Below are 24,214 nucleotides of genomic sequence, written 5' to 3'. Positions count from 1 at the left end.
TCATCGTGGACGTATGTTTTCCTTCATCCCCCTGGCATGGTGAACAGTCTGATCATCAACAGAATGTCATGCTCTTTCAGGAGGCCTGGAAGAGATTTCTTGTGATGTTAATAAAATCTAACTATTAAATTGGCTTTTCTGCTCTGTGGAGAATAGGCTTTGTTCACATGTGGATTAAAGTCAGTCCTCCAAACCAGTCTTTTTCCCTATTAAAACATGCTGGGGTTGGGCAACAATGTTCTCAAGGTTTACAAACAGTAAAACCTTTTCAAACTTTGGGTGTGATTCATCTGTGCTGTAAAGGTCATTCTATAAAGCTATGTTCCTTCTCTGTTAAAATTACATGGCCACTGATGCTTATAGGGTTTTAACTTAAAGAGTTAATTTAGGGTTTTGACTTAAGTCTCTCCTCTCAAAACTTTACTTTTAGGTTTGAATTTTTTGAATCTTTGGAAGATGTTAAGAAGAGGACATTAGACATTGCAGTGAAAAACAGCAGGCCATTCATTTCACAGGAAAGAAAGGAACTGGGGAAAGTAAGTTTAAACAAGTTATACTGCTGACAGTGCCACTGAGCAGTTTGAGAGATTCTTCTGATCTTGAACTGCAATTCTAATAACTAAGTCTGAATCATAAAACTAGCAATCTGAAAGCAACTTTTTTCTGCTAAATTCTCATCCTATATCAAGCTGTATCCTTATAGAAGCTTTGAGTGGTCTCATGTGATTGATAAGCCACACTATTTCTTTGAAAAGGGGTATTCCTGAAATAAAAATATGCTTCTTGGGATACTCCGCTGCCCATTTGGGCAACCTCTCAAGTAGTGCAAACATGAAGCCAAGAATGACCTGCGATAAAACCTAGAATTTTCCAGCAACACTCAAGTTTTCTGTGAACAACTTTGATTATGTGAAAAGTAAACTTCCCTCATTTCTTCCATGATGGAAAAATTCCCAAGTAGTGCTATTAAGAAACTGAGCTTCAGTGCTGAGGCTGGCTAATTCCCACGTTTTGGAAATGCACAAAGCTCATCTCCCTGGACCCTGAGCTGCAGCCCTAGAATTTAAGTGCAGCTGACTGGGAGGATGCTAACTTTGCTAATAAACTTGTATGTTGAATAATGTAATAAAATAAAATTTGCTTTTTAAAGGTGCGGATTGACTTGTCTCAGGAAGACTTAATCAAAGGTTTTGCACAATGGTAAGTTTGTTTCATCTTCTTACTTTCAAACCCTGCTAATTGCTTTGTTCCGAATTCGTGCTGGAGTGATGGTAAATGGGTTGTGTAATTTGGTGAACAAGGAGAATATTTTGTATGCAAAAGCTGGACTAACTTGAACTAATCTGGTAGTTTTATCAAATTTTTATGTTAATCTGGTTACTAGTGCAATATCTGCCCTCTGAAATGGAGTTTTAATAAGAGACCTACACAGCAATTATTCTTAGTCTTTAGCATATTTTATTTTAAGTTACAATAAAAGCCACTGGGAAATATAAGTAAAAGGATCATGTTTATTAAAGTATACTTGTAACAAATTGTAATGTGTAGGAAGATCTTAACTAAATTAATACTCTGGTCAGCAACGTATATAAATATGATAAAACTATAATTACAAAGCATTTATAAAAGCTATTATGATAAGCCATTCACTGTTTTGCTTGTATGTTCTTTGTGGTTCAGGCTTAAAAACCTTAAGTATTGGTCTGAGGCAAAAATTAGGAACCTGATTCCCCCCCCCACCCCCCCAAGTCTGTAGTTAATGGCTGTAGCTCTTCTTTCTCCGTCAATGAAGGAGCCCAAGGAAGGCAGCGCGAGTAGTCCAGTAGCTGCCATCCACAAGGACAGTAAGGTAATACTGGTCAGCAAGACAGGAAATCCAGTTCCCTGTGGCCTGACTTGAGCCTGTGTCTTACGTGCACATGTAACAAGCATGAGAGCAGGAGAAAAAAAGACTCATTCAAAGTTCCTGGTAAAGAACTGAAGTTTGAGGCCATCTTTGAACTCTCCCTTGCCTCCCTGCCTACGAAGCACAAGCAATAAAGCAGCCCGAGTCTCCTCCTCAACTGTGCCAGTTAAAACTATTAAAAGCCTGTAACTGTTGTAACTACTTGCTGTATCTGTCTTGCAGGTATGAGCTGACAAGAAGTAGATGCAAGAAAAGCTGATTTCTTCTCATGTGCATAAGTTACTAATTTGTAAACTTTATACAAATGTACATATCTTTTGTAATTAATGCGTTTTGAGCAGTCACTGCAAACTTGGAGCAGTCTCCTGTTCAGGACACGTATATTTAAAAGATGCTACTCAGTGATTAGTTCTTATTTAAGTAAATAAGTCTAAATAGCAAAAGTCACTTACTTTTGCTGTTTCTGGCATATTTTCCCCAAAGAACCCTTAAGTATGAAAATTCTCTTAAGCAAGTTTTGCACCTGAAGTTATTTTAGATTCAGTCAGCTACATGTCATTGCTCTGCTTGGGCAGTTTTACTTTCCCAGGATTTTATGTCATTTTAACATTTGAAAGCACTGTACCTGTGAAATAATAGTTTTTTAAAGAACATCCTTCACCTATGAGGCTTCAGAAGTGTTCAAAGAAACTGTTTAAGACTGTTTAATGGCAGCTGGTTTTGAGAAACTAAGAAATTAATACTCCACTTCGAGTATCTTAGATTGTGACTGCCTGTATGTACATAATGAGTTTCCAAAAAGCCGAGAGCTTAGTTTACCAGGATGTCATTAAGGTTTAGTTTGTGATGCCTTAACATGTTTTGTTCTTTGTTACAGTAAATTTCAAAATTGATAGTAAAGCATTCTGCCTGAGGAACAGCAGAGTTTTGTAAACTAAGCTTAATAAGGTTGGAGTGAAATACACTGGAATATTTTCGGAAGCTCAGTGTACCTGTTTCTGTACAATAAACTTTTAAATGTCTTGCTTAAGAAACTTGATCTGTGCCTTTCTAAGACTGACCTTTAGAAGGAGACCATGAATACTAAATCCATTCTAGGTAGAAATCCATAAACTACCAACTGAAACAAGCTTCAGATGTTTTCAGATGAGATTAGATTAATCTAGTCTGTCTTAATCCAAAACCAGAAAGAATACTCACTGACCAACAATTTCCAGCCCAAATTGGGAAGCATGAAATCAGGTAAATATCTGAGGAGAGAAGAGTGTCACTAACTCCCATCTCAAAGTTATTTGAAGATGTAAATGGCGTTTTGAAATAGACTCTCCAGAAAACCAAGACATTGTCAAATGATGAAAGTGTTTAGGACTAGGGCTGTTAGAGCACCTTTGTCTCATGCTTACTCTGCATCATTCAAGATGCATAGGGGTTACATCTATTTTCTGGCTTTGTGTTGGGTTTGTTTTCCTAGATTGATATCAGGGTGTAGCAGTTCTCTCTCTGGAACTTAACAGACCAGTTATCTGTGGTTATAAGAAGTCTTTCTTAAATTGACCACGAAACAATTATTAAGAGAAATAAAAGAATGCAGTGGTGAAGTCAAGCTTTTATTTATGTCAAAATATTCTGAAACTGTCCATTAGGGTCACAAAGGCTAGAGGTAGCTGTGTGTCGTTTGCATGGTACATTCATAGGTAAGATAGCTCTTGTTAGGACAGACAAGACAAATACTTAACTAGCTACCAATTTCAAATTTTTCACAGTAGGTAAAATATCATCCAGGTTACTGATTTCTGAAACAAAACGGAAAGCAAAGTAGTAAAGCATATATATGTAGAATGTCTTCAACTTCCACCAAAATTCTAGCTTAAATGTTCAGAAATACAACTGGTAAGCAAGAAGAACCACAGAGAATAGTCTCCTCAAACATATTAGTGTTTTCAGAAAAATCTGCACTTAAGCTATCTTATCTGATAAGTAATGAGATTGAACACATGCAATCCAATTTTCAATGAAAACTTAACTTGTATTTTGCTCACTTGCTGTGGAAAGATAGAAGAGTGAGGCTAAATTTTTTTGTAGCACTTTTCCCCACATCTTCCTTGTGTTTTAGATAAAGATTTGCACATCAGGAGTAAACAAAACACTTGTTAGCTATTTAAAATTTGAGGAGGAGGTGGAAATTGTGGCATGAAGGTAACTAATGTTGTTGTAAATATGACTTACCTAGAAGACAGAGCAAATCCTGAACGAGAGCTTGAAACGGTGGAAAGAAGCGTTCATGTTCTTCTAGCTTACTGATTATACTGAAATGTGTAAGTGAGACTGTCAGATCAAAGATGCAAAGGCAGTTCATCTCCTTGGCTGTCGTGCCATACTAAGTCATAAGTTTCTGAAAACAGTACTACTAAATAGTATGCAACTCCAGCTATGCCAAACACGCATGCTCGAGTTGTGAAACCTGCAGCCGACAACTGTTAATTGTCAAAAGATTATCTGTTGTTGAAAATTTCACTGTTTCTGTTCTATACACATCCTTCCTCTCTACCTCACCTTGTGTCATGGAATTTTTGGACTAGATCATTAGTCTGTGTATGCTAAATACACTACTTGGGGGGGGCTGATGCAACTGCTTCAGAGGCAGATGGCAAGGAATCTTTTACCAGCAACTATTCTCTAGTTAAAACTGCAAAGGAGTGGACAAAGGTTGAGCGAAATAGTACTGTTAACTCAGCATGTGTTAGACTTATTGCCCACAACTAATTTTTTGTACTCTTGCATAGCAAATTCTGAACATAAGCTCTCCCAGCCTGCTACCGCGTATACATATATTTTCATCTGTTGAAGAAGAAAACAGAATTTGTCCAGTTCCCAAAATATTTGTAGGAAGCTTGAGGCGTATGTTCTCACAACAGCTAACAGACTTTTAATATTACAGTTGAAACCTTGCAACACTTTCTCCTTCCCATCCACATGCAGTATTTGTTATGTCTCCTTATGAAAAACATCTTTAATAGGCTTATTTTATCACACTATCCAGGAAAGCCAAAAAGGGGTTTTGGAGCCTTCTGAGCTTAATTTTTCTCCTTAGCAGCTTTATCCAATTGAAAGTATTCAAGGATTTGTTTCCTATAGGATAACAGTAATTTCTCTACTGTCACAGCTTTCTAACTTTGTAGCAGATGATTAAAGTCACTTTCAGTGTTTGCCTTAGCCAGTTCTCTCAATTCCTAAACTTGATGTTTAAAGAGTTCTCACCAGTGGAACAGCCCCAAATACCTGTGGATGTCTTGGGTCCCCAGAAGCTGCTGCACCTGCTCAGTCACATTTTCATTGACTATGTCACACAGTTTCCCAACAGTATCCACTACCACAGTGGGTGGAGCAGAGTTGTCTGTGGAAAAAAAAACAAAACACTTCATGACTAATAACAGGAAAGTACTGTAGACATAACTCAGTTCTTGCTGGTACCTAGGTTTCATTCAGCTTTCACATATCTAGGCATACATGTTCCTTCCTTCATGGAAAATGAAGTACTTGTGCTCAGAAATAAACTAATGTTACCAGAAGTGGTGCATCCCTTAGCGACTAAAACGCTTGTCAGGGGTGTGTATTTGCACATCAGAGATGGCACTAAAGTGCATTCTATGATGTCAGTGGAAAAAAGCCAACTAAAACTATAGTAAGTTCCTGTAACACAGCATAAGCCTGGTGTATGGTGTAGGCCAACAAGGAACCTGCTCCACCAGTATTTGGTTACTAGCCAGAACTCTGCTTCAATATTGATTTTTACCTGCTTTGGCTACTCTGATCAAAGGACCAGGCCCCTTGTCCTCTCCTCCATCAATTGCAGAGGGCCCGTTCTCACAGGAAGTATCCTCTCATCTCCCTGGCTGTGTGTTTCCTGGGAAGACATGAAGCCTTCCCTCATCTCCTGTACTGGCAACAGGCAGTAAATCTGCTTCCTTCTTTGAATGAAGCTCAAAAGGAGACCTTGACGTTCCAGGAGCCTTGCCCTCAGGCTGTGAATCCTGTGGAGCAGCCAAGTCTTTAAACCCAGGAATTCAGGGAAGACTAGCAGCCACTGTTCTGTAAAAGTACAAAACTGGAAGAGAATGGGTACCTGGAAGTAACTAAGTAGGTCTCCGAGTACTGGCACTTAGTTTTTGACTTCTTTTTTCCAAAGTTTAGCAGAATAAAAAGTGTCTGAGAACTGGACGTGCTTACACTTGAATGAATTACTGAGGAGAAATCTACAGCACCGGTTGAGCTATTTATCTAAATAACAACTGTTCCAAATGAAAAGATGTATATGTATCTTCTTAAACTTGTTATCTTTGAAGCAGAGAGTGAAAAATGGTTGAGAGGAAATACAAATAAACTCATCAACTGGGAAACAAAGCTGTGTGGAAAAAAAGATATTTCAATATGATCTGTTATTCCTTTCTTCTGCCTCCTTGGTATTCTTCAGCAACTGCTAAACACAACAGACAACTTATGAATAATATGTTTTTCCTATTTAAACTCCCAACTGAAAACAACATTTTTATCTTTGCAGTCAAGAATATACCTACTTTACTCATTTCTCAGCAGCTCAATGTTTTTTCTACATAGAGATCAGCCTTTCACTTAGCTTCTTATTCCTGTGGGAAGGGTCTGAACACATGCGAGGTGGTAAGTCTTTACCTAGGTCCAGGAGCTCATGGAGATTTCTCATAGCATTGGTCATTTCTCCAAGTTTTGTGTAAACCTCGTTCATTCGTGGATAAACACCATTCAGAGAACTCACATCAAACAACTTCTGGAAGTGAGAGACGATTGCATGCAGTGTTTGTAAGGACGGTGTTTGGCTGCTCTGTAGCAAGCAGAAATAATTTGTCAAAGTTATTGCTTTAACAAAGCAAAAATTCTTTTAAACCATGAAACATTCTTAAAACTAGTCTATAAAGAAAAACGGGTGTAACTTCCCTTATTAAATGAAGACATTTCAAATATTGTTATATCCAAAGATACATTTTAAAGAGGGTTTTCAGACACAAATTTCCAGCAAACCAAAAAATATTCTTTTGAAAGCTTTTTCTGTTGCTTGGCAAGTATGTTTATGTATTCTCAATGCTGACTGAGAAACAGACAGAACAGGATGGTACCTGAGAGACTGCAGGGCAATGCAAATTCATTGTTGGTCAAATGACTTTGATTAAAGCAGAGTCTTCACCAAGGTGAACTTATCTTTCATGTTAAAATAGTCTTTGACTATTGAATATCTTCAAGCAGCTATTTCTGCAACCCCACAGGGCTTTCAAATGCACAAATCTAACCAACATGTGAACAATGCATTTAAGAATTCCAGAATAACTTTTGATTATAGACCCCGGTAAGAATTACCTTCTCCTTATTTTCCATTTCTTCCAAAATTGCATCTACTATGAACTGAAGGTCTTCAACTCGTATGGATTCTCTGTTATCCTGGGGATTTGCAATGTGCCAGGGCACCAATTCCTGAGACAGCTTTCTCAAGGACCTATGCAAATCCTTTTAAAAGGGAGGGGACACAACTGTTATTAAAGTTAAAAGTTGCTTGAAGTTGTTTTTATTATAGAATCAGGCAGATTTTCTGCTTCTCATATGCAAAAACAATACAGACAGTACTGCAGACAGTAGAGTTTTAGTTGTCATGGATTTAAACAGAAAACCTTGCTTACGTTCTTTGATTTTTTAAAAAGAGCAGTAATGGTCTGAAAACAAAAGTACTTTGTATATTATTGCTTCAGTAAATATCAGACAAGTTGGTCACAGAGAGTTTGTTTTTAAACAAAATTACTTGCATTTAAATCAAAAAGTTAATGTTCTGGCAAGACAAAAGGAAGAGAGAGAATACATCATCAATAATGTGTAAAGTACATAGGCTCCAAAGCTTACATGTGTTCTTAGGGACTCAGCCAGCGAACCAAACCGCTTAGCCAATAAACGCAGAGGAATGTATGAGGCCTGCAGGCACACTGCACGTTTTTCGCTTACTATGTTTTAAAGTGGTATACAAATGGATAGCAGAATTCTTTTTAAAATTTAATGCCAAGTCAGAAAACAAAACCTTACACGCACACACACACATGCACAAGCAAACTATATGTAGGGAGGGAACAAGGGTAGTCAACAGATTAAAAGAAAAGAATATAAAGTACAATAATGTGTACTACCTTTATGGCCATTAGCTGATCTGCCCACATTTCTATAGTAGGAAGAAGGTGCTCAAATCCACGTTCCTGTCCATTCTCTTTAATATAATTTTGGATTGGCCCTTTACTGTGCTTGTATATTAGCGGAGCAGCTCTTGGACTTCTTATAACAGAATCAATACTGGACAAAACCTTCAACACCAAATAAACCATGTTATTCCTCAAAAATCTAGAACATCTTCTAATAAAAATCACATATCACCGCAGTCATAATTTAGTCTAAACATTAAATCATAAATAGCTCCAATATGTTATTATAGTTGAATTTTACAAATGCATTCAATGTGTAATAGATTCAAAGATTTAAAAATATACTAGCTAGAAGAAATATAAAAATAATGCAAATATACTTTCCCTTCGGGGATATTTAAAATTTATCCCCTCACAACATTGTTACTTACATAGCTAACATATTGGTAATCTTTACTATATTTGCTTTTTTTATTTGAAGAAAAATAAAACCCACTATCTCCTCAGGCATTTTTGAAACCGTAACAAAAAGATATGTTTTGCACAGGACCTTGAACAGGCACCATGTCCTGGGAAGACTTTCGGCTAAATCACTGATCTGATGTTTGCCAAGCTAGTCTCTGCTTCCTTGCTATATTTTAAGGTAGTTTACACTAAAAACAATTAAGAATAAGCCTATATTCACTGCCAAATTCAGAACATGACACATTTTGTGTAGAGGACTTTATATGAACCCTTAGACTCAAAATAGCATGCTTCAGTTTACATAGTTGAAACAAGTCTCATTTATTGTATTACATTATGAGAGTGCTTGATGCATGCAATACAGATGAAATCCGCATACCTGTAAGTATTGCTGGCAAACTGCCTGCAACTGATCTTCTCCTGCGATACCCTCAGATTCTTTCTTTTCTTTTATTCTTTCTCCAATACTACTCCCTGAAGATCTACATGCAAAACCCATAGAGGAAGTTACACAAGTACCCTCAGCAGGAGCTGCTACTTTCGACTTCATTAGAGAACTATGTATGTAACACATATGCTTGCACCCCCAAAGTAAAAATCTCCATTTTATGATGCCTGCCAATAAAATTCCATCAAACTGACCTGGTTGAAAAATATAATACTTAATGTAAATATCATAAAGGTATCTCAAGTTTCCAGGTTGACGTTAATCCAGACTGCATGTTAATTTAGAAGAGACAACACCAAATGTACAGTTACTGGAGGTTCTATGATGGTTGAATAGTTGAAATCCAGAATTTTACTTGAAATGGTCAAATTTCATGCTGTCAACCACACAGACATTTCGATGTTTTTATAACACTCTGCGTGCTCACATTCTTTACCTACGGCTGCTTGAACATCTTTCCTAGCTTACTATATAAAGCTCACTTCCCTTCTTGTCACATTTGAGACAACTGACGGTCTAAAAATTACCATCTAAATCATATCCACTACATGAGAAAAGAGACCATTCAAATGTACTCGATGTAAAATGAAAAATCAAGCATTTTTCAAGTTTAAGTGATGTCTTTTTCAGGATACGTACTATGCTATAAAATATTTCGTATTCAGTATATACACACACAAATGATTAAGTCAAATTACAGACAAAGATACCTTCTATCAATATTAGAGCTCTTCCACCTTTAATGCACTTAGCAATGTTTCAGAAAAAAACTCACCAAGTAAATTTCTAAGAATAGGATGGATACAACCTCAGTAGCTGAAACATTTTGCTAACTCTAATAGTGAAGAATAAATGACTAAGAGAAATAACTATCATTCATAATCCACAATGCAACCAGTAACTTTCTTTATAGCTTGTGGAAGTAGCAAACATCACATTTTGGTCCCATCCATATTGCCTATGATAGCATTCAAATCAAATCCAAAATGACAAAATCAAATTAAAAAAAGACACACTGCTGTGCACTCCCCCCATTTGGGCACCATGCCATCGCTTCAGATTCTCAGGGTATCTTTGGAGAGACAGTAGCATTTGCTGCCCATGAACCAGGCTCTAAGGAATGGTGATAAGGTACATGCTTTATAAGCCACTATCCACTCTATAGGTTGCAGAGTATCTTTGCTTTTAAAAGTTCAGAGGATTCATGAAAGTTACTGAAGAAATATAGTTACTGGATAGTTTTCTTTAAAGTTTTTTCTAGTTTCTTCACTTGGTGCTTGTAAAGTTTTAATTCCTGTGCAGTTGGTCTGTTGGAAAGAGAAAGTACCATATTATATGTCAGGTATTTGAAAAGATCAATAAAACTCATTCAAGCAGAACAGTAGAGAGCTTTGCCAGTGCTGCAACATCATTCTGGAGATGAAATTCTGCAGCATTTCTGTGTGACAACAGCTCTAATACAGATATATAACACCATCAAAAAAAAATTGCTGGATCAGGCTGTTTTCTTACTAAAAAGGTCTGCATCTATACCTGATCCAGCAGTTTTTAAGTGGAAATCATGCTTAGCAGTAATGCTACTGGTATAAAACTGAGTTTTTGTAAGCATACTGGGACAGTCAGCTCGTGAAGAACTCAGGCTCTACCCGCATGCACTTTTATTGCTTTTGCTAAATAAAGTGCAAATAAATATCAACACAATTGTCAGAGACAATCCACAGCAAAATAACCACTTAACAGTCACTATGAACAGTGTAGGGAGTGAAAGTTGATTGTTCCTGCTGTATCCTATTTCTATTAATTGCTTTTAAAGGCAGATTACATACGACACTTTTACAACTGCTGGTGCTTTTGGTTTCTTTCTTTGAAAGCAAAGTCTACTGAAGTGCCTTTACAAAGGATGATATTTATGCTGTCTCACCTTATTTCCAAATCTTTCTTGAGATTTGTGTTTTCAAGCAAAAGCTGCTCATTTCTGGCTTTTGTTTCAACAAGTTGATTCTGGAAAGACTGCAACACAGACTGTATTATTTCTTTTATTTCACTCATTCCATAATCAACAAATTTGAACACTTTGAAATATGTACGTTTTAAGAGAGATTCCCGTTTGCTTTTTTACCAAGTCAGCATGGATGAGGTAACAGTAACCATCAAGAGCATGTTGCACTAGATCACAGGAGAAGACCTGTGTTCAGTCCTCAGCAAAGAAATTTCTCAACACAGTACTGAATCTGCATAAACAGATAAAGACAGTGAACCCTGCCCGAAAAGCTTACGAACTAAGAAGACAAGATGAGAGCAAGGAGATAAAAATCAAAAACATATATTTCTGTGTGGCTTTTCAAGGGTTACCATTTAGAGATCTGCACTGATTTATTCTTAGCAATACCATACCGTGAGTAGTGCTCTATAATTAGGAGAAGCATCTAGATTTAAGAATTCTTCCCTGCTTTTTACTTCTCTCTGTACATGATCTTCATCTTTTTTGTATTGCCTATTGGGAAAAATAAATTGTTTCACCTTACTGTAATTCATTTACCTCAAAGAACTAAGTTGTTTTAATTACCAATTATGTATCATAACAATGTGTCTATAAATCGCAAAATAAACAGAACTGTAATTCTGCCCTAAGAGCCACTGCTCTTCTCAATTATTTCTGGGAAGCTGTTTCATATACTAATTCAGTATACTTCTTCCTCCAAGGAAACTCCAGTACAAGCAAGTTCCATTTCAGTTTTCAAGATAATTATCTCAAATTACAGGAATGACTCTCAGGTATTTGCTGAGTTGCTTTGTACCATGTAGGCACCATGACAGAGCTCAAAAGCTGGTATTTCCTTTGTTTAGGGAGATCAGTCAGCTGAGCGCAGCCAATACAATAACTGCCTGTGAACCACTGCAAAAGGAGAGGGGAAAAAATATATATATATATATATTATAGCTCAAGTATCTAAATACCCCAAACTTCCTAGCTGTACTGGCCTCCTGACTGAGCAGCTGCTTAGGCTGACTGACAGCTATTCCCAGGATGAATCCAAACTTCCAAGACCATTACGATTCTTTGCTGTTTCTTACATGTTAGTGACTTCTGGAACACAGAATACACAACATTTACCATTACAGGCTTTATACAAGAACACTCACAAACAGTTATCACTACCTCCAGGAAATGCCTGTTACTCCCATTTTTCCAGCAGGAGATCCATGGCAATGTTCCTGCTTATTTGAATGGGACCAGATCACAGAACTTTGAACAGCAGGACCATGAGGCATTATTAGAGATTAGAATTAAAGCTTACACCTACCTTAGCTCCTTTTTCATTTGATTAATTTGAGATTCATAATAATCAATTAGACAAAGAAACCTGAAGAGAAGAAAAATGGTATACTGAGTTTCTAATATCCTCAAAAAAATCATGCCTTAAAGATACTGTAGCCAACCCATATGCACAGGACAGCTTTACACAACTGCACTGTGTTTCACAAGTGTTTGCACCAAATAGCAGCTCTCTCTCACACTGAACAAACACAGTCACAGCCTTCCACAGCAGAAAAGCATAGACATTAATTCTGCACCACACTGAAAGTGGCAAAATTATTCAGGAGACAAAAGCTAAACCTTCCTGACAGCCTCCCCACCCGTAGCTCTGGGTACCCAGCAAGGCTGGCAGCCTGGCACAGCTCCCAAGTTCTAGGACTGCGGAGACCATTGAGGGAACTATGAGAGCACAGATCCCACATAGCCTAAGAATATCTGTCTGGAAAGAAACTGAAAGTGTTTTCAAGGTATGTGGTTGCAAAAAATAAAGTCAAAAAACCCAACTAAACAGCAAAGAAACTACCTTTACTCTTAGGACGCTCTGAGATTTTCTGTTTTGGAGATATAGGTGAGAAAATGCAGGGAAGCAAATTCAGTGATTCCTCTTCTCATTTAGTGAGGGCACAGTAAGAAACAGCCAGGCTGCACAGTCTCTTTGAAATTCGTTCCGGGTTAACATTATCAGCCAAATTTGGCAGACCCAGCCACACCAACACAGTTAAGTGAGGGGTGTCTGAGGCCTAAGAATTGGCAAAGCTCTGATTCATAGTAGAAGTATGGAGACCTTATCATAAGAGGTATAGAGCAGAGTACTTTCAAAACCTCCACGGAAGTAACTGCAAAGCTTTACAGTAAGCTTGCAGTTAGCAGCTGCAAATACTGCTTTCCAAAACTGAAAGATTTTTGTTGTTTCTTTAAGACTCACATTTAAAAAATTAAAATCCCAGAATGAGATCACCCTAGCAGATGCTGGAGTCCCAGACTAAACAGGGTATCATTCTCTTTTCTCTGCTGACACCTAGTGTACAGTGGCTGTAATTTCTACTTTTCTCCAAGGATTTAAGCAGCTCACTTTTAGTATACAAAGAAAGTTTATCAAACTAATGTACCCTACAAGGATTCATATTTCCACTGGCACTCCTAAGCTACCCATTTTTTAAAAAATCAAAATATCAAAAACAGTTATTTTAAAATGTGTTTCTTCATTTAATGTTACAGGCCATACATCAGTATAACAGTGGAAGAAAATTGCTTACTGCTGATCTAGAAGAGACTTGGGAGCTCTTTTGCAAAACTGGCAAAACATTTTGTTTTGAGTGGCGACACGCTGTTGCTCCTCCATCCCAACCTTGTACAGCTCCCTCTGCAAACAGGCAATAGTCTCTTCCTGTTGTTGTAGCTTTTCCTGTTGCTGTTGGTATTTTGCCTGTGAACAGGTAACGGGAGCATTCTGAAATTATCCTAACAAACAAGCTGGAGACAATGCTGTGCATGCCCAAGTAGACACGTGCTCACAAGGAAGCTTAGGAGTTGTTTTCTAGCCATACTGAAGCGACAGTGGAAGAAGGATACATATGTTTTTCTAATTTGTTAGAAAATTCCATATGGGTTGAAAAAATCTTAGCTATAAACAGTGTAATAACTCGAAGACAAAAGACTTGCATTTATTTTGACCAGTGCCATTATTTTCAGAGCTTTTAAATAAAAATCAAGAGTTTGAGTCCTCAAACAGGTTTACCAGAATTACCTGTGAAATCTGTTGATCTTTTTGAAGTTCTTTGACTTGATTCTGTTGCTGGCAAACCTTAGCTATCGTCTCATCTTCCAGCTGACAAATTTTGGATTTAATGTTCTTCACCACGTTTTCCAAATCATTGGCCCGCTGTTCTTGTCGAGATGCCCGACCTCGTTCCTGACGTACCTCATCTCTGATCAAAACAAAAATCAATCCCTGACTTAGAATAAATTTACTTCACAAATTCAATGAAGGAGGCACAGGCCTGACAGACTTATTAATATATTAACACTCAATAACGGCCCATGGGAGCAGGTACAGGAAATATTTTGCTATGGGAAGAAGCAGCAGATGAAGTGACGGAACGGCCCAAAAGGAACCAGGCCAACGTTGTCACATTTTACAAAAATCCCACAAAAAGTCTTGGGCCTCATGTGTGACAAGAGCTCCACCTGGCAGAGAATGGACACTAACAATACATTTTTTGCATTAGTTTGCATTAGTTTGCATTAGTACTGAGTCTTACCACTGAGTCTCACCTAAGCTGACGATTAGCCTCCATAAGCCCGTGCATCATTTTCTGCTGTCGGTCCGTGTCTTCCACCAGTGTTTTTAATGCAAGTCTTATCCCCAGAGAAGACTGATTGTCCAAGACAATCATATCTGGAGATATTTAAAATAAACAAAGTCATAACGTAAGGCTTTTGACAACTGGAGAAGACTGCATCTCTGCTAGCATTTGGAAACGACAGCTTTATGGAGGGTTTATGAATTGGGGCTTATATTTTCAAATACAGAAACTTGTAAAAATAGCATGTCCTTACCTGATACATTTCTGCTGTTTCCTGGCGCAGCAAAGCTCACGGGTTTCAACCCATGCCGCATTAACAGTTTGTTTAAGTTTTCCCACTCCGCTTTCTCCTGCTGCAGCTGGGAGAACGAGAAGAACAGACAGGAACCTGAACGCTGAAGACCAGCTTACGGTCTCCTGCGTCTTCTAGCTGCGTAGACAGCGGAAGACATCCAGTGCCCCCAAATCAAAAAACAACACAACAAGCCGCAATTGCTACAGGTGGCCTTAAAAGACTTCTCAGCATGATCTGCAAAAACATTAGGAAAAACACACTGAACAATATACAGAATATCCCATTTTCCTGATTGGTATTTTTGCATTTTTAGAGAGAAACGCTTTTGCAAATGATAAAATATATATCTTTCTAAAAAAAAAAATGAATAAATAAAAAAGTGAAAGGCACTCATCTAACTTTAATATTTTAGGGCTACTCCAGACAGCCGGTCCAGGTGGTGGGGCCTGGTCCCCTCCTGAAGCCTCAGAGGATCTGAATGACAGCTTGGGGGCAGCTCTTTATATATATATTTAACCTCAAAGCAGCATCAACTAGACGAACAAACAGCTCAGGCTCACTACTATACCTCTGTCATAGTGAGGGATTGCTGTTCACACCCGCGGAAAGAGCAGCCGGGCCCCGATCTGGAGCTGCCTAGAGACGAGCACGGAAAGAAAGGAAAGAGAAGGGCAAAGTCATCAGGCGCCGGGGCAGAGGAAGGCCGACAGGCAGGCGCGGGCGCCGCGGAGCGCACGGCCCGTACCGAGGCGCCGCCGCCCTCGACGCGGCAGAGCAGCGGCCCTGCCGCCTCAGGCGCCCGCCCGGCCCCCCGCCGCGCTGCAGGATGGCGGCTGCGCCCCGCCGGTGGGCAGCGGCAGCGCGGGGCCGCAGGAGGGCGCCCGGCAGCGAAGGGGGGCGGGGAGCCCGCGCCGCCTCACGGCGCCCGCCGGGGCTCGCGCTCGGGCTGGGGCTCGCGCGGCCGGGCTGCGGCTAACGGCCCGCCGGCGGGGCGGGGCGGGGCGGGGCGGGGCGGGGCGCGCGCCATCTGCCCTCCCCTCCCTTCGCCGCCATTTTGATGCGCGGGGAGCCGCGGGGGGAGGCGGCGGCGGCGGCGGCGGCTGCAGCGGCTGGAGTCCCCGCGCAGGTAGGAGCGGGGCCGGGGCCCGGGCCCGCCCGCTCGCTCGCTCGCTCACTCACTCACTCACCCACCCACCCGTGGAGGCGTCGTGGGCACCTCCCCGCCCAGCGGGGGGAGGCGGCTGGGACCGTCTTTATCCCGCCGCGGCCGGGCGGAGGGAGCGGTGCCTTGGAGACCGCTTGGTCCTGCGGCGGCGGCGGGGGGGGGGAAGCGGTTGCAGCGGCCTCGCGGCTGCGGTGCCGCGCACTGCCCGGGAGCGGCCGGCAGCTGCTGCGGGAGGCGCGGAGCCGGGTTGCCGCGGCAGCACCGCCGCTGCCCGCCGCCGGGCAGGGCTTGGGGGGGGGGGTTCTGCTGCGGCTCGCCGCGGTGGTCTTGCTGCTGCTGCTTAAAGCGCTGCCCTAGGCGCGAAGAAGTGACTCTGATTTGGGGCTGCCTGCTTGGCCAACTGAAAGTGCAGCGCTGTGAGAGTCGTCAGTTAGCACGCGTTCATTTTCCTGAGTCAAGGCAGTAAAAACTTTTTTTTTTCTTTTTTTTTGAGGGCCGGCCCTGCGGCAGGTGTTTTCCTAGTCGGTCAGTTTTCTCCCGTGTGCTGCTCTCGCTCTAAGCTCTGCTAGTGTTGACCGTCCCTTAGATACCGTGGAGCTGACCTAGAGATTGGGTTTTGTGCCCAGGTTCGCTTCAACAAGCGTATTACCAGATGATGGGGGGGGGGGGATTGTGTAGTTTGTGTTATTTTCTCACCCCTTCAGTAGGGGATGCAGTGTCTGGGAGCAGGCTGGAGACATGCTCCGGTTCTGCCTCTTCGGCACTTACTTCTTGTACCTGAGGTCGCTGCTTGTGTTGATAAGATGGTAGGGACAGGCATAGGTCTGTCCTGTGCCCATAAGAGTCCTCTTTCTCTCCTGTCTCTTTCTTTCTTTTTCCTTCTTTCTTCCTCCCTCTTCCTTTCTCCTGTCCTTTTTTTTTTTTTTTTGAAGGTGGGGGAGAAGGGAGGTGCAGAAATATTAAAAATTTTCAACTTCCCTGATGCTCCAGAGGATAAGAATCTTTATAGAAACCAAACTGTAAACTTCAAAAGCAACAAAAAGACCCCTTATTGTCATTTATTAGTTGATATAGGCAACTCACTAATGTGAGAATTAAACCTTGTATTCTTAAAAATGAACTTGCGGTCTTTGGAACTTTTTTTAGCTCATGAACAGAAATGTGTAGAATTGCTGAGGAAAAACATAATAGTAATACAGCAATACACTTGAGCATGTTTTAGAGTAGAAGTAAGTCACCCTGAAGGAGGTTTAATGTTAAATGCATTCTCAACTGTTACGCTGAAGAGAGATCCTAGAACTCATGACTTGACTTTAATACATTTTTCAATGAAAAGTACCATTTCTTTACCAAAACAGTGAGTTATTTGCATTGAATTAAAATATAGCTATTGGTAACTACATTGGATTAGAGCAATAGAACATGCTTTGGAAGAAAAATATAGTACACTATTCTTATGCGTTTATGTTCCACAGGCTTAAGAGATTCCCCGACAACTGGGAGGTTCATTATAGCTTGTGTGATCAACAGTGTATTTTTTCATTTTTTTTTTTTTCCCTATAGTTCCTACACAAACTATTATGTTTAATGGAAAGGATAAAGATTAAAAATAGGTCAGAAGTGCTGTAGGAACACACAAACAATGCAGGCACCATCAAAAAACCTTCTAAGTAAGAAAGAGTGATTTATTTGCGGTAAATACAGATTTTTATGGTTGAATTGCCAGGTCAAATTGCTAACATGACTGTTGGAAACTACTACAGTGGTTTAGCAAAGCTGTTAAGTTGAAATTGTTGAGTCTGGCTCTGGTGCTTACATTTAGAGGTCTGAGACAAGAACAAGGCTTTCACTGCTCTCAGTATTGGAAGATTTGAATATTACAGTGACTGTGGACCGTAAGGACTCCTGCATCCTGTCTGCTCTCCCAAACAGTATTTGGTATTCTCTCTTCGTGTGCTATCTCACTTTCCCTCTGGTGGCAATGGTCTCTGGTGTGTTACAGTTGGTGACTGAGCTGTGAAGTTCTGGATTTGGTTCCTGTTTTGGTCAGGTCTGTTTCTAAACTTTTGCTCACAAATTAGGCAAAGCATTTTTTTCATCAAATAAGTGACAAAGTTATGATGTGCTAATAAAGCTAGGATAAATCGCACATAATAATTTTGTAAAATAATACTTATAAATAAACTTGTATTTGCCTTTTTGTCTAAGAGGAAAAATCACATTTGTATTACATCATATATATGATAATGCATGATACTTTACCATACTACTTAAAAAAATATCCATAATCTTAAGCGGAGAAAACTAGGAAAATTTAGTTCTCAACGCTTCTCTATTGCTATTCCGCTTTTCTCTTTTTCTTGCTGCTAATTGGATTAAAAACTGTTTTGGTTACTATGGCATCCCATGAGGAGATTACTGTTGACGAATTAAGGTAAACAGAACTGCAGTATGAACAGGTTTGAGAAGATATCCACAGTTTCAGCAGTCACTTATGAGTTTATTTGAGGTTTAAAAACTATTTAAAGGAAAGGATATCTCAGCATCTCTTCCCCCCCCCCCCCCAAAGGGAGGGAGGGGAATGTGTGTGTGCGCATGCACAGTTGCATTTCTGAATGATGTAGGCAATATTTATGAAAAATGTTACAATTTTTTTTAAACAAGAGTAAACTTTTGTAATAGCTAAACTGGTCACCCTAATTAGTTTGCAAGTTTAAAAGGCTAAAACACTTTCACAGATCAGTTAGAATACTGTATATGAGTGACTGCCAAGAAATCACAGAACTGTCCGTAAGCATCTGGAATTTAAGTGTAGTTTTTTTAACTCCATTGTCATCTGCCTCGGAAGTTTTAGAGGTTAGATGGATATATGTTCTTGTATGGTGTTAGTCAAAGTGAATCTGTTTACTTGTCTTTGTCTGTGTTTATTTTTTGTGATGTATTTCATCATATTTGAATGTTTTTTAAAGGAAATAAAAACAATTGGCTACACTTATTCTTTCAAGTCTCATTTTTCATTTGTAAAAGGTGACTTGCTATGAAGTAGTAAAGCTTTGAACTAAATTCAGCAATATTTGAACTCTCTCAACAACAATTAATTTACTTTGGTGTTTCTGTAGGTCCAGGTACAGCCACTTAGAGAAGATGGCAGACTTGGTGGCCGTTTGGGAAGTAGCTTTAAGTGATGGTGTTCATAAGATTGAATTTGAACATGGGACCACTTCAGGAAAACGTGTTGTCTATGTTGATGGAAAGGTGAAATTACTATATGCTCAAAATTCACTATGATACAGACTGTGTAAGTGTGCTTCCATGCAGAATGCATCAGAAGAAACAAAAGACTAATAAATGCAAGTGAGGCGTGTTCAGTTGGTTAACTTTACATAATTTAATAAACTACGTAATTCTCTTTTCAGTTACAATTAAGGTATGAGTGCGTGTTCAGGAAGTGCTTTGCAGTCCTTGGGCAGAGGCACTCTGTGCATGCAAAATACTATGTATTAGTGCATACTGAAATAATAGTTAAGTACTGGGCTGTTGCCCACGTTCTAGTTCAGAATTTCTCAATACTGAGACACATATTCAGGTTGATTAATTAATACCCGTTGTCTTTGTTTTATTCTACAGGAAGCAATAAGAAAAGAATGGATGTTTAAATTAGTGGGTAAAGAAACATTTACTGTTGGAGCAGCTAAAACAAAAGCCACTATTAACATTGATGCAGTCAGTGGCTTTGCATATGAATATACTTTGGATATCGATGGGAAAAGCCTCAAGAAGTATATGGAGAACAGGTCAAAAACAACCAATACGTGGGTACTGAGTTTGGATGGCATGGAGTGTAGAGTTGTTCTAGGTAAGTAAATATTGAATGACTTCATGTTGTTGCCTTTGAATAAACTTGTGTGTATTTAATAACAGGCAGTTAAGAGAAGGCATAGTTGAGTGGCTAGCAGTGTTGGAGGGTAAAATTCTGGGTGGTCTGGAATTAGATGCCAAAGATGACAGCCTGAAAAATAAGAGTCTGGTTAGATCTGTGTGAGCCTGATGTTAAGTTTTCTGTTTTGTAGCAGCATTGTCTAGACAAAGATCAGAAGGTGTTATGGCTTCTGGATCCATAGAACTGTAGAGCAGCCATAGTGAGACAATTCTTCAGGTGAAGCATGCTCTGAAAGTGTTACTGGTATTGTGATCAAACTTGCTGTGTGTGTTAGTTTGCTAACCAGGCTTTCCTGCTAAGAATCATTAACCAAAGTCAAGGAATCCTTAACTGAAGAAGTCTGACTGTTATTGTACATCACTTGACAGTATAATCAGCATGCTTTTTTCTGCATCACTTGCTAACTAAAAAGTTAGTCTGAAAGTTTCAGATGACATCTTTTCACTTTCTTAATAGCAAGGCAATAGGTTTCTTCTCTTCCTTCCTCCTCTCCCAAATATATTACAAGCAGATGGGTAGAAGGAAGCTACTGAGAAATTTGTGTCCGTTGTATCTAGCGCAGGAAGCTTCCACTTGCATATTGCTGTAAGGTTAGATCCAGAGATGAGGTCTGGGACTACGATTTCTTATTAAACCTAAGGACAGAATGAATGTCCTAAGATCAAATAAGACTTTGTGTGTTGGGGGGTGGGAGTGGGGGGGAATGGGGAGGAATTTTAATATATGACAGAGCCTGCTTGGTTTACTCACAGAGTTTTAGTCTCCCTGTACTTAATTAAAAGATAAGCAGGGTTCAGCTCTCTAATCACTGCCAGTGGAGGGCAGTGTCAGTAATGTGAATTCTACAGCTAATGAACTTAAGGTTGTGCTGGGAAAAATAAATAATGCTGTTTCAAACAAAACAATTTTAAGATTCTTCATATTATAGTATGGATGGCACTTGAGTTTTCAAGGAGATTTTTAAGAACTCAGAAACTTTGAGGTATTAAGTAAAGCTGCTCTTGAATTAAACATACCTGAAAAGTTAAAATCAGAACTTCATTGAATAAATAGTCCTTAAATGTTGGCACAGATTACTTCATTTTTTCTGTCCTCAAGTTCTTCAGTTTGAGGATGTCAGAACAGCTCTGACAATATTCAGAGCAATCCACTGTTAACAGCCAGAGCTAGGGAGAGGTAAAAATGTATGTTTATAGCAAAAGTTGTTTGCCCATTGATGACAGGGCCTTCCATCTTCTCCAGTTTAAGAACAACCTATGTAGCCCATGTGCTATAATTAAGAAAGAACCTCCTTTGAGAATTGAAGTAAAATGGAACAGGGCTTGGGGGTTGGGTTTGGTTTACTTTTCCTAAATCTTGTCTGTAGGGGAAAAAAATCATGTTCTTTCTACTCTTTGTTCTCATTTCCTTCACAGAAAAGGACACTATGGATGTGTGGTGCAACGGTAAAAAAATGGAAACAGCGGTATGTGATCATTTTCCAAAGCCTTTCTATAGGCTGTGGCTATATAACCAAAGCTTATGGAGATTTTATACATAATATATATATATACACAAAATATATACACACACACACACACACACACACACACACAAACATACTGTGGCTTATTTTACTAATATGTTAGTGAAGCCACAGTGAGTAGCAAGTTACCTCACTCTGCCACAGGGTACAAACATGTACGTAGACTGCTAGCATGCTATTAACCATTCTGAGCTTCCTTCCCTGTATTTTATAACCAACAGTATTTTGTGTTCTGACTTTAATAGAATGTCAAAAGTTTACATAAGCATGAACAATGCTTTTGGTTACACTTTTTAGATAAGCAAAACAAATCTTCTGGGTCAGTTGTTCAGGGTTTTTAGAGAGAACTTCCCACAGGAGTGGGATGGACTCAAGTTTTATGCAGACTGTAGAGCCACCTCATCCAAATCTGGTCATGTTAGTGGTGATGGGAAGTTGAATATCTGTGTTCTTTAATGAGTAGCTTCCCTGCCCCCCATCTAGGAAGACATCAGGCTTAAGAATCTTGCCAGATTGTCTTGTCTTTCTGCCACTTCTGCATTAATTGTTAAAACAGCCTGACAGCTAAAGGACTTAATCTATTTGTCTTTTTATTTTATAACGGTTTTCAGTATGCCTATTATGTATGCTTCCACATCCTTGAAAGATGTGCTTTCTTACCAGAGAATTGTCACTGTAATTATTACTGCCATGAGTAGTCCCCCATATGAGTACAGAATGTAAAATCAACAGTTTTCCTATACTTGAGAACAGGATGAAAATATTTACCAAATGTTTCAGTAGTCAGTGGGACAAACATCCGCTCACAGTGAATTAGAGCTTCTGCTCTTGATGGTTCTCAACCTTTTCTATAATGTAGTTCTGCACTGCAACAACTGCACTGGGGGACAATCTTGCAAGCTATGAGTATACATGTTTGTTAAACTGTACTTATGTTAGTAACGTACTGTTTTTTCATTCTCCCAGTGATGATGACAAAAATGGAATAGATATGGGTGGCAAAATCCAGCCATATATGCAGGACCTGTGTATCTAAAATGCATAATTATCACTCTTAACTCGCGGGTCTATTCATCCTACTGTAGAAGGCACCGCTAAATCCTTCACACTTTACTGCCACCTCAGTTGGCTAAAACCAGCTCTATTGCAAATCTCAGAAGAAAATTGGCCCTTCTATTTTTGTTTTACTGATATGAATCAACTATATTAATTCACATGTTTGAAGAACTCAAACTCTTCCCTTCCTGATCAGGAAAAAATTTGATTGTCATTTAAAAAACACAGATCTCTAACTGGTAGCATTGACAAAGCAATATCTGAGACTTTGCGGCCTTGTTCAACATTTGTGCTGTATTTTGTCACCAGTACCTTGTATGGCTGCTCTAGCTATGGAGCTACAAATGACTGGGACCTTAGAAACAGTCTGCACTGAGATTTTATTTTACTAAAACAGCACTTGTCTGTTATATTATCTCCTTTCTCCCAGGGTGAATTTGTAGAAGATGGGACTGAAACTCACTTCAGTGTTGGTGATCACAACTGTTGCATTAAGGCTGTCAGTAGTGGGAAACGAAAGGAAGGAATTATTCATACCCTTATTGTGGATGACAGAGAAATCCCAGAGGCTGTGGAGTAGCTTCTAGTTAACTGATTGCTGTAGAACTAAGATCAGGAATTTTCAATTACTGTGGTAATTATTTTAATATGTACTACTTAGTACATCTACTTTGTGCTGGTTTTATTTTCTAGCTTCTGTATCTGATATTCATCTTTTTGAGGACCAGATGAAAATAATTATATACAACCTCCTATATAACCTTTTTTATTATTATATATAGAGAGAATATATATATATAGCTAAGTGCAAGGAGGACAGCTGGACTTAAATAGAAATTATGTATCAGAAAAAACTTTGCTATAATAAAATACAAGATCCATATTCAGTAAGACTAAATTCTTTTAAACTGTGGGTAGATGTGGAGTGAGGAGAAAGCACACGCTGGGTACTGGAGTAAGCTGTTAACATTTTCTCAGTAATTATTTCTTTTTCTATTACACTAACTTCCAATGTTTTTCAGATGCAGTTACGAAAATAGTCATGCAAGTCAATAAAAAGATTATTACAGAAATGCATTGTTTCCAATACTTGTATAACAGTATTAAAATAATACTGAACAATGAAAACTGTTCTTTCTACATACTCTTAGTCAGAGTAAGAATAAAGATGTTACACTTTGTCAGAAAAAAAATGGACACCTCCCTAAGGTTTTCTGAAAATCAATGTCTGCTACAAGTTGTTGCAGTAGCTGAGAAACTTTCTGTAGTGAGTTTTCATTCTATTTCCACCCCCCCAAATCCTTTTCTGCCATGAACCTCCTTCTAAAAACTAAAATATCTTGAAGCAAGCTGCAATGAGAGCCCCTTCTGATTCAATGCTGTTTAACAAACCTTAAATCAACAGCTGTATGTCTTCTTGGCAGTAATGTGTGAATAAGAAAATGTGAGGGAAAAACAGGACAGGAATGGATGGTAAGAATATACTGCTTGAATGGAAAAGCTAAAATAGGAATAGAATAATTGTTTTCAAGCTTCCAGGGTACTGTCTAAAAGCAGCCTTGGGATTTCTGTTAGAGCCAAGA

General features: G+C 39.2%; 3 protein-coding genes across 8 annotated transcripts in view; 2 read left to right on the top strand and 1 right to left on the bottom strand.

The window, feature by feature from the left end:
- Nucleotides 1-3,400, top strand: part of ESYT3 (extended synaptotagmin 3) — a 28,611-nt gene extending 25,211 nt beyond the window's left edge. Inside the window, exons 20-22 of the mRNA XM_026076460.1 lie at nucleotides 431-536; nucleotides 1,151-1,200; nucleotides 2,129-3,400. Of these exons, the coding sequence (XP_025932245.1) occupies nucleotides 431-536; nucleotides 1,151-1,200; nucleotides 2,129-2,165 (193 nt within the window). The 3' untranslated portion in view covers nucleotides 2,166-3,400. The remainder of the gene's footprint in view (nucleotides 1-430; nucleotides 537-1,150; nucleotides 1,201-2,128) is intronic.
- Nucleotides 3,401-3,500: 100 nt separating this feature from the next.
- Nucleotides 3,501-16,148, bottom strand: CEP70 (centrosomal protein 70). 4 transcript variants are annotated; one of them, XM_026076458.1, is made up of 16 exons: nucleotides 15,514-15,681; nucleotides 14,904-15,009; nucleotides 14,619-14,742; nucleotides 14,092-14,272; nucleotides 13,601-13,770; nucleotides 12,331-12,390; nucleotides 11,420-11,519; nucleotides 10,947-11,035; nucleotides 10,258-10,332; nucleotides 8,957-9,059; nucleotides 8,104-8,274; nucleotides 7,292-7,438; nucleotides 6,593-6,761; nucleotides 5,186-5,300; nucleotides 4,133-4,212; nucleotides 3,501-3,699 (listed from the first exon to the last, which is right to left on the bottom strand). In XM_026076458.1, exons 1-16 carry the CDS (start codon nucleotides 15,520-15,522, stop codon nucleotides 3,638-3,640), a joined length of 1,761 nt encoding a protein of 586 aa, XP_025932243.1. In that variant the 5' UTR covers nucleotides 15,523-15,681; the 3' UTR covers nucleotides 3,501-3,637. The 4 variants fall into 4 exon arrangements, with proteins under 4 accessions (XP_025932243.1, XP_025932242.1, XP_025932240.1 ...); XM_026076457.1 differs by lacking the exons at nucleotides 3,501-3,699; nucleotides 4,133-4,212 and adding exons at nucleotides 5,700-5,995; nucleotides 16,141-16,148 and having other exon boundaries at nucleotides 5,214-5,300; nucleotides 15,514-15,581; XM_026076455.1 differs by lacking the exons at nucleotides 3,501-3,699; nucleotides 4,133-4,212 and adding exons at nucleotides 5,700-5,995; nucleotides 15,691-15,759 and having other exon boundaries at nucleotides 5,214-5,300; nucleotides 15,514-15,581.
- Nucleotides 16,011-23,518, top strand: FAIM (Fas apoptotic inhibitory molecule). Of its 3 annotated transcripts, none has more exons than XM_026076461.1 (5): nucleotides 16,011-16,071; nucleotides 19,230-19,365; nucleotides 19,738-19,966; nucleotides 21,466-21,515; nucleotides 23,062-23,518. In XM_026076461.1, the coding sequence occupies exons 2-5, from the start codon at nucleotides 19,255-19,257 to the stop codon at nucleotides 23,209-23,211; spliced, it is 540 nt and encodes a 179-aa protein (XP_025932246.1). In that variant the 5' UTR covers nucleotides 16,011-16,071; nucleotides 19,230-19,254; the 3' UTR covers nucleotides 23,212-23,518. The 3 variants fall into 3 exon arrangements, with proteins under 3 accessions (XP_025932246.1, XP_025932247.1, XP_025932248.1); XM_026076462.1 differs by lacking the exon at nucleotides 16,011-16,071 and adding an exon at nucleotides 17,963-18,160; XM_026076463.1 differs by lacking the exon at nucleotides 16,011-16,071 and having other exon boundaries at nucleotides 19,321-19,408.
- Nucleotides 23,519-24,214: the final 696 nt, after the last annotated feature.

The sequence above is a fragment of the Apteryx rowi genome, unplaced genomic scaffold, assembly GCF_003343035.1.
Source record: "Apteryx rowi isolate R43461 unplaced genomic scaffold, aptRow1 scaffold_431, whole genome shotgun sequence".
In the NCBI taxonomy this organism is placed as follows: domain Eukaryota; kingdom Metazoa; phylum Chordata; class Aves; order Apterygiformes; family Apterygidae; genus Apteryx; species Apteryx rowi.
This window is presented reverse-complemented; position numbering and strand designations above follow the sequence as displayed.

What these genes read in the sequence shown, in the direction of transcription:
- CEP70 (XM_026076457.1), bottom strand. An exon ending in AAGATCAACAGATTTCACAG is followed by an intron (nt 13,771 to 14,091) that starts GTAATTCTGGTA and finishes ACCTGTTCACAG; the next exon opens with GCAAAATACCAACAGCAACA. An exon ending in AAGTCTCTTCTAGATCAGCA is followed by an intron (nt 12,391 to 13,600) that starts GTAAGCAATTTT and finishes TCTTCTCTTCAG; the next exon opens with GTTTCTTTGTCTAATTGATT.
- FAIM (XM_026076461.1), top strand. Translation starts at nt 19,255, where the DNA reads ATGGCAGACTTGGTGGCCGTTTGGGAAGTAGCTTTAAGTGATGGTGTT. An exon ending in GGAGTGTAGAGTTGTTCTAG is followed by an intron (nt 19,967 to 21,465) that starts GTAAGTAAATAT and finishes TTTCCTTCACAG; the next exon opens with AAAAGGACACTATGGATGTG. An exon ending in GTAAAAAAATGGAAACAGCG is followed by an intron (nt 21,516 to 23,061) that starts GTATGTGATCAT and finishes CCTTTCTCCCAG; the next exon opens with GGTGAATTTGTAGAAGATGG.